At 42.8% G+C, this 17,101-nt stretch overlaps 1 protein-coding gene across 1 annotated transcript in view; it reads left to right on the top strand.

Moving 5' to 3' along the window:
* BFSP1 (beaded filament structural protein 1) overlaps positions 1-17,101 on the top strand; it is a 55,524-nt gene that overhangs the window by 1,897 nt on the left and 36,526 nt on the right. Inside the window, 1 exon segment of the mRNA XM_061626048.1 lies at positions 8,259-8,319. Coding sequence (XP_061482032.1) covers positions 8,259-8,319 — 61 coding nt within the window.

The following is a 17,101-nucleotide window of genomic DNA, read 5'->3' as shown; positions in this document are numbered from 1 at the left end:
CAGCCTTCAGGGGCATCCATCTTTACTTTTGAGTGCTCCCATCTAACCTCCACAACACTAGGCTCCTTTCTTTCTACAATGGCCTTCTGGCGACTGGGCTGTCCTGAGGGCACTTAAATCCTTCTTGCTAGAATCAAGTAGAGTAAACTAAATGTTCCCTACCCAGTCTCTATCTTTCAGCTAAGATATCTTTCTTAATTTCTAATCAGAGAAATGTTTTTGTCTGAATTGTATGTTCCAAGCAGCTGTAGTTGATGCTTAATGACATCACTCAGGCACACCCCTGTGACATCACTTGGGCCCACTCCTGTGACATCACTATGGCCTGCCCCCATGATATCTATGATCTGCCCCCATGACATCAGTAGGGCCCGCCCCTGAAATCTCAGGCTTTGGGATGCTTCGGACCTGGCAACCCTAGTAGGACTGGAAAGATCTGGCAATTTCACTTCTCTCAGTTTCTCATTTTTCCAATCTTAAATTCAGCTCTTCATATTTCTGCATCAATTTGCATTTTTTTAAAAAAAATCCTCAGGAAAATTCTCCAGCATTTTAGTTCGAATTTTGCCCAATAAACACATTTTTGTAGGCAGTTTTGACTAACGTACACATTTTTACAAGCATGTTCTATTATTTATTTATTTATTATTTGATTTTATCCTGCCCTTCCTCCCAGCAGGAGCCCAGGGAGGCATGATCTTCTCATCGTTTAATTCATTTTTGTATGCTATTTTTACTCTTATATTCATTTTTATGCCCACTTTCCCCTAACGTATGCATTTTGTAAACATTGTTTGTTTGGCAAACTACACTGCAAAATTCAAATAAGTGCAAATTTCAAAGGATGGCTGTGTTTCAGTTCTCAGATTGGTTTGGAAAGTGCAAATTTGATAGATTTGGCTTGAAATGTGACTGAATCAATTTGTCCCCCATCCCTAGTCTTTAGCCAGTTATGTTATCTGATCATCTGAATCCTTGCCTCGTGACACACACAAGATTACCCTCGTATTTCATGGTCCTCATCTCTGCTTTTCCTTTTATCTTCTTTTATCTTGTGCTTTTTTTCTTACTTGTTTCACTGAAAACAAGGACAGGATTTTCAATTAATCCATAGAGGCCCAAGAGTGTACAAACTAACAGAGGAAATGTAACTTGGGCTGCAGTCAACATCCTCTGCACCCTTACACTGGGCTGTGGGAGGTTTGGATTGAGTGGAGGCATCCCTCCCCTTGCTTCTGGTGGCTGAGATGGCCTCCCACCATCTGCAGTTGCATCATCCATCAGTGCAGATCTCCTCTTTCTGCTCACCAAATAGGTAGGTGGGGGGAAGGCCTGCTGGCAGTATCCCCACTCACATAGCCTGGTGGAAAGCCCCAAAGTCACCTAGAGACCATTGGGCATGAAGCAACTAACAAATGAAATAAAAAATAAGTAATAGTAATAATAATAAAAACACCACTACAAAAAGATGACATACCTATTTTTTAAACAAGGTTTTGTTCTAATTGTGTTCTAATTTTTTTCATTTCTATGCCAATACTTGCATTTCTGTTATTGTTATAAATGAAAAAATACAATAAATTATTAATTGAAATGGATGTGTTAATTTTGAATTGTTTTTCTAGATTTGCTTCTGCCATAGTTTTTAATGTGGTGCTACATATACAGAACACATTAACGTATACCTGGAAAGAAAAAGTAGAAATTTGAGCCACATGCACTTTTCCTTTTACATTATTATACAGCCACAAGAGTGGCTGTATACTATAGTCAGTAGGGATTTTTCGCGTTCTACCATGTTAAATGAAAATACCCCCCACACCCCTTTCTGGTGCTTTGTATAGTCCCAATTTAAAACAAAAACGTACAAGTCTTATACTGTTGGATTCAGAATCGCTTGCTCTACAACTCTGGAAGTTTTCTTGGTGATACACAACCCCGCCACTAAGAATCCACAGGTTAAAGTGAAAAATGGGAGAGAAAAAAACTAGAAGCCGTTTGGACTTTTTTCTTGAGAAATTGTCATAATCTGCTGTTGTTGATTACAACTCAGAGATGACTGTAAGGTATCCCTAATCAAATCCCTGAGCTTGCCCCAAACACAGTACTTCATCTGTAGTAGGTTTAAATTTAAAAAAACGGCATGGTTTATTTTTAATAAATTTATTAAAAAATGCATTACCGTGGGTGATAACATACCGCATGCACAGTAGAAACAGTTCTTTGTTTCACTCCCCCTCCCCTTCCAGTTACTTGGAGGAAGCAGGGGAAGTCTGCTCCTGTGACTGGTGGGCAACAGACATGTGACTCACACTGGCCTTCTGCTGAGCTTGCTCTTCCCTCATGCTCTGTGTGAGGAAGCACGAGAGAGAGAGAAAATGGCCGATGGAGGGAGAAAGCAGCAGCAAAATGGAGGTGAGTGATGGTGATGTGTGTGTGTGTGTGTGTTCCCACCCCCGCTGTCTTCTGCAGCCTGCCCTTTCCATTGGCTCAATCTCCCTGCCCCTACCCATGCTCTTTCTCACTGCCTGCCTTCCCCACTCGCTCAATCAAGCTTGAGGGAAGGAAAGAGTCAAAAAATGGGGAGGGGGAGCTTTTAAGGACTCTGCAATTTTTTAAAAGTCTACTCAGAAGTAAGTCCCATTGACTGCAGTGGGGCTTACTCCCAGGTAAGTGGAGCGGTGCTTCTGTGTGCTAGCAGTGAGCTTGAGGGAAGGAAGGCGGTAAAATGTCTACTCAGAAGTAAATCTCACTGAGTTCAGTGGGGCTTACTCCCAGGTAAGTGGAGCGGAGCATGTGTGTGCTAGCAATGAGCTTCAGGGAAGGAAGGAGGAAAATTGTCTACTCAGAAATAAATCCCATTGAGTTCAGTGGGGCTTACTCCCAGGTAAGTGGAGCAGAGCTTCTGTATGCTTGCAATGATTTTGAAGGGAAGGAGGAAAATGTCTACTCAGAATTAAATCACACTGAGTTCAGTGGGGCTTGCTCCCAGGTAAGTGGAGTGCTATTTTGAGAGAAGGGCAGAGAGAGAGAAGGGGGAAAGATTCTGAGGGCTCACACTGTAATTCTAAAAATGTCTACTCAGAAGTAAATCTCACTTATTCAATGGGGCTTGTTGTTATGTGCCTTCAAGTCAGTGACCTCCAACAGCATCTGTCATGAACCACCCTGCTCAGATCTTGTAAGTTCAGGTCTGTGGCTTCCTTTATGGAATCAATCCATCTCTTGTTTGGCCTTCCTCTTTTTCTACTCCCTTCTGTTTTTCCCAGCATTATTGTCTTTTTTAGTGAAACATGTCTTCTCATTATGTGTCCAAAGTAGGATAACCTCAGTTTCATCATTTTAGCTTCTAGTGACAGTTCTGGTTTAATTTGTTCTAACACCCAATTAATTTTTACAAAATTAAATTTGATTACATTCATAGTACAATCCTAACTGCAAACCTAGTCTAAAGTAAATCCAATTCAGTTCGGTGGGACTTAGTCCCAGGTAAGAAGGATTAGGATTCCAGCCCCTTAGAAGAAACAGTTGGGGGGGCAAAGAAAAGGAGGGGAGTTTGCCTATGTGTCTGCTCATGTTGTTGTGTTGGACTGCCTTCAAGTTGATCCCAACGTATGGCAACCCTATGAATAGGGTTTTCATGGTAAGCAGTATTCAGAGGGGTTTTACCATTATAATAATCATAATAAATTTTTAATTTCTGTGTCGCCTATCTGGCCAATGGCCACTCTAGGCAATGAACAAAACAGTTAAAATACAATATGATGAAATACAATAATACAATATAAAAGTATAAGAACAATACAGCAGCAGACAATAATATTAAAACAGGGTAGGAGGCATTTCAATCTTAGTAATTAACCCTCCCCGGAAATCCCAAAGGCCTGTTGAAAGAGCCAGGTCTTTAAGGCTTTACGAAATGTATTTAGGGAAGAGGCATGCCGGAGATCTTGTGGGAGGGAGTTCCAGAGATTGGGGGCCGCCACTGAGAATGCCCTCTCTCTAGTACCCGCCAATCTAGCTGTTTTTGTCGATGGGATTGAGAGAAGGCCCTGTGTGGCTGATCTTGTCGGGCGGCATAATTGGTGGCGTTGAAGGCGCTCCGTAAGATAAACTGGGCTAACACTGTGTAGGGATTTAAAGGTTAATACCAACACCTTGAATTGGGCCCAGAAAACAACTGGAAGCCAGTGTAGATCGAACAACATTGGTGTGATGTGATCCCGGCGGCGACTGTTCATAAGTAGTCGAGCCACCGCATTTTGTATAAGTTGTAGTTTCCGGACCGTTTTCAAGGGTAACCCCACGTAGAGCGCATTACAGTAATCCAAATGAGAGGTGACCAGGGCGTGTACTACCAGTGGGAGCTGATGAACAGGAAGGTAGGGTTGCAGCCTTCGTATGAGGTGTAGTTGATACCAGGCTGCCCGGCTCACTGCCGAAATCTGAGCCTCCATGGACAGCCTGGAATCAAGTACAACCCCAAGGCTGAGGACCTGGTCCTTCAGGGGTAAACTCACCCCATTGAACTTCAAGTCAACATCTCCCAACCTTCCTTTGTCTGCCACAAGCAGCACCTCGGTCTTATCGGGGTTCAGCTTCAGCTTGTTCCTTCCCATCCATCCACTCATGGATTCCAGGCACTTGGACAAGGTCTCCACAGCTGACTCTGAGGCTGAGAGGCAGTGACTGGCCCAAGGTCACCCAGTGAGCTTCATGTCTGTGTGGGGATTTGAACCCTGGTCTCCCAGGGTCAGAAGTGAATCCCACTGAGTGGGGTTGGGATAGGATTGCAGCATCATTTTGAGGGGAATGTAGGAAGAGGTGAAAGGACAACAGAGAGGTAATGAAGAGAGAAAAGACTTGCAGGGGGGGACCCTAAGACTGAAGCAGAACTTGTGTGGCCCCTGTGGGCTGAGACAAGTGAAAATTGCTATCTTGAGAGAAGGTGGGAGAATGTACCAGTAATCTAGTAAAGGGCATGGGGAGAAAGACTTAGGAATCTGAAGTTACAGTGAAGTCCTAACCATGTTTAATCAGAAGTAAGTTCCGCTGAGTTTATTGCGGCTTACTCCTGAAGTGAAAGTGAACATAGAATTACAGCCTTTAACTTCTAAATTCAATCCTTTCCTTTAAATACTAGGTGATTTATCAATAAATATTATAAAATTTATGTCTGTTAAATGTTCAGTGTGTCATCATGTGACTCTTATTGTTGCTTGTTAAACACCTGCTCTTCAGGATAGTGCCACAAATAGATCCCAAAAAGTCTGCTTTAAACTTGCTCCAACCCCCCTGTGGCATGTAATGAATGTAATGAATGTTCCAGTTTGTCTGCATCCTTCTTGAAGTGTGGAGACCAGAAGTGGATGCAGTATTCAAGATGAGGCCTAACCAGTGCTGAATAGAGGGGAACTAATACTTTATGCAATTTGGAAACTATACTTCTGTTAATGCAGCCTAAAATTGCATTTGTGTTTTTTGCAGGCACATCACACTATTGGCTCATATTCAGCTTGTGATCAATGACAATTCCAAGATCCTTCTTGCAAGTATCCCCTATCTTAAAACTGTGCATTTGATTTCTTTTTCCCAAGTACAGAACTTTGCATTTATCCTGGTTGAATTTCATTCTGTTGTTTTCAGCCCAATGCTCCAGCCAATCAAGGTCCCTTTGAATTTTGTTTGTCTTCCACGGTATTCACAAGGTTTTCCCAAGGTTTTCTGTTTGGAAAGGAAATGGGCTTCCCCTCTGCCCAGTGCCCACCCACCCAATATCCTCCCTTCCCCCTCCTCTTCCCCTCCCTGCCCCTCCCCGCCCCTCCCCTGGGTCAGTGTTGGACTATGACCTGGGAGACCAGGGTTTCAATCCCCACACAGCCATGAAGCTGACTGGGTGACCTTGGGCCAGTCACTGCCTCTCAGCCTCAGAGGAAGGCAGTGGTAAAACCACCTCTGAATAACATTTACCATGAAAACCCTATTCAAAGGGTCACCATAAGTCTGGTAGACTTGAAGGCAGTCAATTTCCATTTTCAAATATGATTGCATAGAAATAAATCCCACTGAACTCAAGAAGTATGCAAATGATCAAACCCAACCTCCCTTCTCCCTCCTATCCTCTCCCACTTGCCCCTTTGCTCCCCCTTCCTTTGCCCCTCCCCCCCATTCCCATCCCCTTCCAATCCCCTCCTCCCCCTCCCCTCCCTCCTCCCCCTCCCCTTCCTCCTCCCCATGGTCAGTTTTACCTATCCTAAGCATGATTGCATGGAAGTAAATACCATTGAACTCTATAAGCATGTGAATGATCAAACCTGCCCTCCTCTCCCCCTTCCTTTGCCCCCCTCCAATATACTCCTTCCCCCCCTTTTCCCCCATGGTCAGTTTTTCCTATCCTAACCATGATTGCATAGGAGTAAATCCCATTGAACTCAATAAGCATGCAAATGATCAGACCTGCTTTTCCTCTCCTTCCCCTCTCCTCTCCCTTCCTCCTCTCCCTTCCTCCTCCCCTCCTCCTCCTCCTTCTTCCTCCCCTGCCCACTCCAGCCCTCCCTCCCTCCCCCTGGTCAGTTTTACCTATCCTAAGCATGATTGCACAGGAGTAAATCACACTGAATTCAATAAACATGCAAATGATCAAACCTGTCCTTCTCCACCCCTCCCCCTCCTTCCTGCTCCCATCCCCCTCCTCCCCTCTGCGTTCCCTTCCTCCTCCTTCCCTCCCCATCCTCTGTGGTCAGTTTCACCTATCCTAAGCATGATTGCAGGGGAGTAAATCCCATTACACTCAATAAGCATGCAAATGATCAATCCATTCTCAGAAAACTTGCACAGGACCGGATCCCATTTCTTATCTCCCGGATTAAAAAGCAGGGAAATTCACTAATAGGCAAAAAACCTTGCGGTTTAAGAATGTGCCTATAGCCCACAGCTATTTCTATCAAACTTTAAAAAGCAGGGAAATTGGGCAGCTATAGTGAAAGCACCAGGGGAGCAGGAGACCTGAACTCCTCTCTGAGATATTGTACTGCCCTACAAATTGGTCAAAATGCAAACACCATTTGGGTTGGTCTTTCACAGTCCAATCCACTTCCTGTGTAGCTTGGAAGAATCTGGTAACATGTGCCTCTGAGCATATGGTGAGCAGTGGCAACACCTGCAATCAGCCCAAATAACAGAAACAAGACATGTGCTGTGCTGATCTTGTTTTAGCAGGGAGGAAGCAACATTATTCAGACAGTTGATATAGTTCAGATGGTCACTTTGAATATGTCTGATTTACTTTGCAATTTTAGTGATGTTTCCTATAGTAAATCATTTTCTTTTGTTTCTATTTCTGTGAATATGTGAAGTACAGCAACACTTTGTAAAATTTACACTAAAAAAACTCCAAACATAATAATGGCACTGACTTCTGCAGAATAGTCTCCAGTGGACCTCAGGAGTGTCTCAATTTGCACATGATAAAACAGTGGGAAGTGAAATATATTCTAGCAAAATGCTAGGTGTGCTCTATGTTTTCAATTGATCATGAACACCTTGCCTTAAATAAAATGGTTTAAACATAGCAGGCTGAAAACATGCATCCTCTTTTTTCCAACAGCTAGAGTCATTGCTGAAGTAGCAACATATTGGAATCAGTCTGATTTTACATCAAATTGCAGTTTCAGATCCAACTGTTAATGCATCCAAAATAGAAATAGAACATAACCTCCAATATAAAACACAAAAGGCTGTCTTCACCATCACCTGACAATGACTAATAAAAAGGCTTTGAAATTAATAAAAATACATTTGACACAGATTTCTAGGATGAATAAGGAGGGGGGGAATTTTCTGGTTTAGATTCTCTGTAGAGACATTAGTAACACAGGAAAGAAGCAAAGTAAGAAGAACACCAACAAACATACAAAAATATAATTCTCTATCTTTGGAGATGGCAGGTGTTGCCACCACTCACCATATGCTCAGAGGCACATGTTACCAAATTCTTCCAAGCTACACAGGAAGTGGATTGGACTGTGAAAGACCAACCCAAATGGTGTTTGCATTTTGACCAATTTGTAGGGCAGTCCAATATCTCAGAGAGGAGTTCAGGTCTCCTGCTTCCCTGGTGCATTCACTATAGCTGCCCAATTTCCCTGCTTTTTAAAGTTTGATAGAAATAGCTGTGGGCGATAGGTACATTCTTAAACCGCAAGGTTTTTTGTCTATTAGTGAATCTACATTTGCTTTTTTGTTTCTCTTCTTTGTAGATACAGAAATGTATGTGAGTATCAGCAGATGCTGAAAACGACTTTTGAACACCTTAATAAGGTGAGTTCATCATAGCAAATGCTACATGTTACCCCATCCAAAGTCTTTTTCATCTAGTGATCTCATGGGCACTATCCAATCAATGCCAATGAAAATCAGGCAGTCCTATCCCACATGACCCTCTGGCTTCAAACTGACATATTTGCTTGGGATGTGACAAACTGCATGTTCCTATCACTATTTATTTATCTGGGGGGGAAGTGTATGAAGTGTCCTTTATACAAAACTGGATTCTAGGGCAGTATATAAATATATCTTTATTATGTAATGTAAACCAACAATAGAACAAAAATAAGATTAGTAAAACCATCCAATATCATAATCTAAAAGTATCATCATCTCAATTAATTCCACTTTGCCCTGGCCTTTGATACCTGAGATACATGTTTTCAGGACCCATCCTATTCCTGTGCCTCTAATTTGTTTTTAAACTGTTTTTTTAAAATATTGAATTTTAAATTGTTGTAACCTGCCCAGGGATCTTATGATGAAGGGGGAGTAAGAAATGAAATAACAACAACAACAACAACAACAATACCTGAAGAAATGAAAAAGTTTTAACCTGGTTCTAAAAAGTGTTGACTGAAGGTGCATCTCTCTCAGGAGGGCATTCTACATTTAAGACCATCACAGAGAAGGCTTCGTCTTTTGTGCATATATGATGTGCTTTTAAAGAGGGAATGCAGGGAAAGGCCTCCTCTGATGATATTAATGCACAGGTTGGTCCAGGAGATATTCTTTCAGATACCTGGGCCTCAAATCATTTGAAGCTTTAAAGGTAAGCACCACATCTTGAATTGGGCTAGATAAACGGATAGAGAGCTAATATACTGTAGTCAGAGCTTGGAAGATTACTTTTAAAAAGTAACAAATTACAGTTACAATTATATGGACCAAAAAAGTAGCAATTACTGTTACAATTACAATTGCTCTGAAAATAACTGATTACTTTTTCTCAAAAGTAATCACTATGATTACATTTCAGTTACTTTTTAAAAAGATGCCTACAAGGTGCTGGCCTTGGCTGCTGCACATCTAAGTAGCCTAAAACAACATTAAAAGTTAAACACACACATGCAGAGGTAGTAGAATAATTCTTTTTATCCATAAGATAGCAATGGTGGTCTCTCCGCTGGTAAGGGAGGTGGGGAGGGAGGTAGAGGCCACTACTCAGATCTTTGCATGTCAAACCAACTGCAACCCCCTCACTCAGCCAGCAAGTATAATCTCTCTCACTTAACCACCTCCCGGACCCTGCCCTGCTGCCAACTAAGGGACACTTATCCAAACAAACATTTTCCTCTGAGATGCAAAAAAGTTAAAATACTGCAAATGCAGCACAGTAGCCAGAGAGGGTGGTGGAGGCCACTTTGTGTGCCAAGTGCAAACACAGTATTCACTCACATACACACACACATACACATGTTGTCATCTTTCACCTCCCCTGTTCTTTATCTCCATTCTGCTGCTGCCTCCTTCTCCTCCTTTATCCATGTTCTTGCCCTCCGGCTCCTTTTTCCCTCCACTCCATTCTTCACCACCACCATCCAATTTTTTTGTTTCCTCCACTCCATCCAGTCTCACTCTCCACTTCCTCCCTCATCGCCTCCTACCCACCCACAGAGCATGAGGGAAGAGCGAGGCTGCACAGAAGCCCAGTTTGAGGCACATGATTTTCATCCACAAATCAGAGGAGCAGAAGACTTCCCCTGCTTCCCCCCAAGGAATGCCCCACGGTAATGCTAGAAACATTATAATTACTCCTCAAAAGTAATAAAATTACTCCTCATTCTATTACAATCAAAATGTAAAGGAATTACCCACTCGTTCCTCAAAAAAGTAATGAATTACAAGTAATTCATTACTTGTAATGAATTACTTCCAAGCTCTGACTGTAATTCATTTAGAATTCATGTAACATGGTTCCCTCTAGGCAAAGTAGCCAAAATTCTGGTAGCCAAATTCTGTACTAGCTGAAGTTTCCAAACTGTTTTCAAAGGCACATAACACATTACAGTAATCCAGCCTGGATCACTGTGGCCAGGTAGGCTATCTCTACCTAGGAAAGGATGCAGCTGACAAAGCAACGGAAGTTGGTAAAAGGTGCTCCAAGCCACTGGGGCCTCTTGGGCATCAAGTGACAATGGTGAGTAAAAAAGCACTCCCATGCTGTGCACCTCCTCTTACAGAGGGCATGCCAGAAACCACAACCCACAATGCCTCTGTCTTGTCCGGATTCAGCTTCAGTTGATTGGTCCTCATCTATCTCATTACTAAGTCCAGATGTTAAAGTCAGGCACTAAAATAATGCCAATTAACGAAGGATTTCTGGATACCACAGAACACCTGTGTAACAACTGTGCAGGTGTTATGAGTGCATGTGTATGCACACACAAACATGAATACATGTGCTTTCTTTTGAAAAGCCTTGAATAAGTGTGTTCTGGACTTGTTTTCTAAAGGTTCAGAAGAAAGGAAACACTACATGGTAAATCGTGTGCTTTATCAAAATTGTTCATCAGCCAGGGCCTGGGAAATGTACTGGGATTATCTGTGTAAGTACTGAATGCACTCTATTCTCCACAGCACTAGCCTATTTGCACAAACCTAGTTTCCATGGCAAATATGTAAAAACCTCTGTAAGGAATCAAATATTGGGAATTTTAAATCTTTGATTCACCTCAGTGAACCAGAGTTTGGAAAACTGCAACAGCAAAGATTCCTGGGAAACAGCCTCTCTGTGGCCCCTGAAAACATATCGTGAAAGCCTAAGGGTATAGACTTCCTGTCTCCTATGGAAATTTGGGGAATGCTGCCCAGTAGAATCAGGCGCTCTTTCAAACAAACGGTTTTACATAAGGATTGTGATAATCTTAACCTTTATGAATCATCAGGAATCTACAGCAGGGAGATCACACCTATTATCTGGGAACTTATCAGGAAATGGGTTGGTTCACATCTTCCTGGTCACAAAATTAAATTGGAGTCAGTTTAGTTAGAAAAAGGTATAAAACATGAGAGGTTGGGAGGGGTCAGGAGTTCCTCCTTCTGGAGGGCTCAACAGCTGCTTTTCTTACCAACGCACCGTGAGATCTTTCAAATCTAGCGCTGGTTACATGAGGGCAGAACTTTTGGCTCATTGGGCTAGATACAAAAGTCTCTCTCAGCCTTAGTCTTGCAGCAACTCTCCGGGAAAGGTATATGCAACTTCTGGGCCTTTCTTTCCTTTTTTCTTTCTGTGTGGGTGAGCTTAATGTGAAAGTGTTTGTAGGGTTAGTCCTTTGGCTTTAGTCTATCCAGTGTTGCTGAATGAATGAATAGTTAGAAAGCTGCTCATTGTTAACTGTAATTGTAAACTGTAACCTAAGTTAATCACATCTATTAACTTCAATGGGTCTAGCAATGAGTAGGTCAGGCATTGAATACTACCCATTGTTTTCAATGGGAGGAGACATGTTTTAAAACAACACAGCAAAAGGACAGAGGAATGCAAGAGCTCCACTCTCACTTCTGCTCGGCCAGTACAGACTTGGCAGGTCTATCTATAAGGTACTTAAACTGGCTTTGGATTCCCACCACCACCAACATGCCTTAGGATTGCACTGTTAGACTCTTTTTATAGTTCATCTATAAAATAGGAGTAAGAGAGAGCTATATATGGTAGTTGTGATGTTTAAAAAGAGAAAACCCATGTCGTATTCTGTTCAAAATATCTTTTAAAGAGCCCAAAATGTAGTTGGCATTTTAGAAATTGTGTGTTTGAATATTCTCTCTGATTTGACAAACCTGTTCTTAGCTTTCTTCCTTTCCACCAACCTTGTCCCACTCCTTCCTGCTCTAGCTTTGCCTCTGTCATGGTGCTCATTGTACAAAAATGTAAAGGAATTAGTTCCGTAAAATAATGGAAAACTAGCTTAAGTTGCGCAGAGCTACATCTTCAGTGTCACCTAAACTAGTTTTACTCAGCCTGAACTTAACCATCAGAATTCTTTGTCCCATTTGCCCCATTTTGGCATGACTTGCGGTCTGATGCTTAATAAAGTGCTGAACCTAACTCTTAATTTCATGAAACTGTTTTCTGTGGGCCTGTTCTAGCAGTCCAAGAGACTCACCCAAATAGAGCAAAAATGTTTCTTCCTTTTAAATTGTCACTTGAAAGGAGATGATCTGCTGCATGACCAGCATCCCTCCTCCTCTATCAGCATAGTGTTGCCATTTTGAAGGAAGTGATCCTGCAATGCCAAGCCCTCTCTCCAATCTCTCTGCCACATGCCCATGCCTCACTTGGCTGTGGCCTTTGAAGGTGGGACTTGGAAGCCTCCTACTGCCAGTGTTGGCTATCATCCAGCCCCATGTAGAGGCAAAGGGATGCTTCTCCCCATGATGAAATGATGCAGGAGGCAGATGAGAGAATTCAGAAGAGGGTCTAAATAGAAGTTGAGCAAATGGAGGGGGTGCAGAAGATGCTCCCTACCTGGGATGCAGTTGACAGGGAATTTAGGGGTCCGATGGACCGGGGGCCCTGAAGAAATTGAGGACACAGGCTTGCGGCAATGTACAGGAAGTCAGTTTCCCATGATGTTCGATGGAGCTCTGCTACATGACACTGATGTCTACATTTTTAAAGCCTCCAAGACAAAGAAATTAGCAATCCAAAAGTTGGTCTAGGGACACCACTGACCTCAGGGTAATGCTTCCTTTTTAGATAGATTGTAACTTCAGGATTCAAACATCAACATTTAGGTTTCAGAAGATGCAAGATGATGGATTTTTTGTGCCAATGTGTTGTTTTTATATGTATTTATTTAGTGGACAAATGTTGGGATGCATCTTCCTAGTTCTGTCACCCTTTTCAAAATTAATTGAACTCAGTGGGACTTGACCTTGAGTCAAAATGAATACGGTTCATGCTGCAAATGAACCAAAATATCTTGCCATTTGGGCAATCTCCACGTATGATTGAATCTCCGTATCTACTCTTTGTTCCTTTCTGCCTAGACTCAATTCCTTTTCATCTCTTCCTTTTATTCTAGGAATGGGTGGATCCTGTCAGTTCTAATTTGATTTGAGTTGGGACTAGCATAGTGGGAGAAATTTGATTCAGTTCATATTAAAGGGCAAAGCTACCTAACTCATACATTCAGAAACAATACACAAACTAAAACACCGGCAGAATATGCACTTCTCCGAATTTGGCAGTGCAACCCATCAGCCAAGTAATCAGTGCAAAAATGGATATACTGGAGTAAAGTGTCCATAAATATGCACATATTAGTGAAAATAACATGTTATTTTAGGGGGAAATGTTGTAGGGGAAATTGCTTTGCAAATATGTGTATATTAATAAAATAGTATACAAACGTGTATATTAGGAGGAATTCACATTTAAATGCTGATTTATTTATTTTTTAAAAAACCAAGCTGGTGTAGTAATGTGGAGAACTGAATTTAAGATTAGAAAGATGAGAAATTCAGAGAAACGGAAACGGTTAGATTTACCCATCCCTAGATGGGATATACCCTTCTTGGTTTTTCCCTTTTATGATAAAAGTAGTCTTTTAAAGGAGGTGATCTGAGTGATTGTCAGCCCTCCCCCTCTTTTGTCAAAATGTTGCCATCTTGAAGGAAGCTTTCCACAGTTCAGTTGCCCACCCCCAATCCCCTTGGCATTTGGGTACATAAAGCTCTATTGACCCATCTATCTCCACCTCCTCTGAACCCTCACCGCCCAAATATCTGCTAGGAGGAATGTAGCTGTTGGAAGCAGAGGTGTCACAGAGCTGTTGCACTGCATCGGTGACAACAGAGAGTAAAAGAAACATAAAAATTAAATTGTGTATTGGACAGGTGGCTATGAAGCAGCCTTTCCCAACCAGTGTGCCTCCAGATGTTGCTGGACTACAATTCCCATCTTTCCTGTCCATTGGCAATGCTGGCTGAGGCTGATGGGAGTTGTGCTCCAACAACATCTGGAGGCACATTGGTTGGGAAAGGCTGCTATGGAGACTAAGGGCTCCTTTGCTTGCAAATGTAATTCAATCAGAAAAGCAAACACTTTCCTCTGATCCAGGCTGATCTGTCACAAATTGTAAATATCAAATGGTTAATGCAATTCCCTCCATGACAGCTCACAAACAAGCCATTAGATGAAATTGGTTGCTAGAGAACATTCGTAGATCAGCCTGAATAAATAACACAATTGTCCAAATGCATTTGTTTCTGGACCATTTGCAAACACAAAAAGGAGCCACCCATTCCAAATTAAAAATCAGGGGCAAAGGCTCTTATGAAGGGTGAAGCAATGAGAATATACTGGCACCTTTGTGAAAGAAAAATGACAAACACTTAGCTTTGCACATGCACGAACATGGGGCAAAAAAAATTGTTTTCAAATGTTCAGCTCTTCTTAAGCTTCTTTTTAAACAGCAAGAGAGGAAAGAGAGAGATAGAGACAGTATGGAGAACAAGTCTTATGAGGAAAGGTTGAAGGAACTTGGCATGTTCAGTCTGGTGAAGAGAAGGCTGAGGGGTGACATGGTTGCACTCTTTAAGTACCTGAAGGGCTGTCACATAGAGGAGGGTACAGATTTGTTCTCTGCTGCCCCAGAGGGTAGGACTAGGTCTAATGGTTTTAAGTTGCAGGAGTGTAGATTCAGATTGGACATTAGAAGGAACTTCTTGACAGTAAGGGCGGTTCGGCAATGGAACCAACTGCCTTGGGAGGTGGTGGGATCCCCTTCGCTGGATGTCTTCAAGCAGAGGCTGGACAGCTATCTGCGGGAGATGCTCTAGCTGTGGATTTCCTGCTGTGAGCAGGGGGTTGGCCTCGATGGCCTACAAGGCCCCTTCCAACTCTATGATTCTATGAGACTAATGCTGCTAATCTTAAAGGCTAGATGATTGGCTTGGCATGTGTTTTTTGTTTTGTGGAGTAAACTTTTGTATGCACTCACTTATTTTATTAGATATGTAAAGTGAACTGAGAAGATGGTGGGAATCCAACACACACATACACACAAACATCGCACCCTTGGCCAATGCTTGGGGAACTGTGCAGTGTCCATTGCGTAATGTGTCACAGTTTTCCCCCCAGAAGACTTATATGTGTATAGAGATGGTTGAAACTGTTAATTTTGGTACCTCTCTGTTTCTCATTTTTCCAATCTTGAGTTCAGTTTTCCACATTCTACATCCATTTGCATTTTTAAAGAAAAGTCTTCATGAAAATTTGACTTTAAAATTTGACTTTAAATGTGAAATGAACTGAATTTCTCCCCCATCCCTGTATGTGCAGGGATTGTATTATTATTATCATTTATTTATTTATTGAATTTATTAGTCGCCCATCTGGCTGGCTATCCAGGCAATACATAGACATTAAAAATCTAAAAACAATGAGGATAAAATCTAACCCACCCCAAAAGCCTGCCTGAAGAGCCAGCTCTTCAAGGCCCGGCAGAAACTCATCATAGAAGGGGTGTGGCAGAGATCATTTGGGAGGGAGTTCCACAGGGTGGGGGCCACAATTGAAAAAGACCTCTCTCTAGTCCTTACCAGTCTGGCTGTTTTGACTGATGGGATAGAGAGAAGGTCTTTTGAGGCTGATCTTGTTGGACGACATAGCTGATGGTGCTGGAGACGCTCCTTTAGATAGACTGGGCTGAAACCATATAGGGATTTAAAGGTCAAAACCAACACCTTGAATTGGGCCCGGTAAGCAACTGGTAACCAGTGCAGCTCTTTTAGCACTGGAGTGATATGATCTTGCCGGCGGCTGCCTTTAATCAGGCGAGCCGCTGCATTCTGTACCAGTTGCAGCTTCCGGACTGTTTTCAAGGGTAGCCTCACGTAGAGCGCATTACAGTAGTCTGGGCGAGAGGAGACCAGGGCATGTACCACCGATGGGAGCAGATGATTGGGAAGGTAGGGGCGTAGCCTCCGTATCAGATGGCGTTGATACAGCGCTGCCCGGCTCATAGCTGAAACCTGAGCTTCCATGGACAGTTGGGAGTCAAGAATGACCCCAGAGCTACAGACCTGGTCTTTTAGGGGCAATTGTACCCCATTGAGCACCAGGTCCAAATCCCCTAACCTTCCCTTGTCTCCCACAAACAGTACCTCAGTTTTGTCAGGGTTCAGCTTCAGCTTATTCCTTCCCATCCAGCCACTCACCGATTCCAGGCACTTGGATAGGGTTTTTACAGCCAACCTTGGTGAAGATTTAAATGAGAGATAGAGCTGTGTGTCATCCGCATATTCGTGACACTGCAGCCCAAATCTCCTGATGATAGTCCCCAGCGGTTTTATATAGATGTTAAATAGCATCGGGGAGAGGATGGAGCCCTGTGGCACCCCACAAGTGAGAGGCCAAGGGTCTGAAACCTCATCCCCCAATGCTACTCTTTGGTGCCTATCAGAGAGGAAGGAATGGAACCACTGCAATACAGTGCCCTCTATGCCTAACCCCTCCAGGCAATCCAGAAGGATACTGTGGTCAACGGTATCAAAAGCTACTGAGAGGTCCAGGAGGATGAGGAAGGTGCACTCACCCCTATCCAACGCTGTCCTCATATCATCCACCAAGGTGATCAAGGCTGTTTCAGTCCCATGTCCAGGCCTGAAGCCCGACTGAAATGGATCCAGATAATCCGCTTCCTCCAATTGCGCTTGCAACTGCTTCGCCACCACCCGCTCAACTACCTTGCCCAAGAATGGTAAGTTTGAGATTGGGCGAAAGTTGTTCAAATCTTGGGGATCCAAGGAGGGCTTCTTTAAAATTAGT

This window comes from Rhineura floridana, chromosome 4, assembly GCF_030035675.1.
Source record: "Rhineura floridana isolate rRhiFlo1 chromosome 4, rRhiFlo1.hap2, whole genome shotgun sequence".
Lineage (NCBI taxonomy): Eukaryota > Metazoa > Chordata > Lepidosauria > Squamata > Rhineuridae > Rhineura > Rhineura floridana.
Note: the sequence above shows the minus strand (reverse complement) of the source record. Positions and strands in the feature narration are given on the sequence as shown.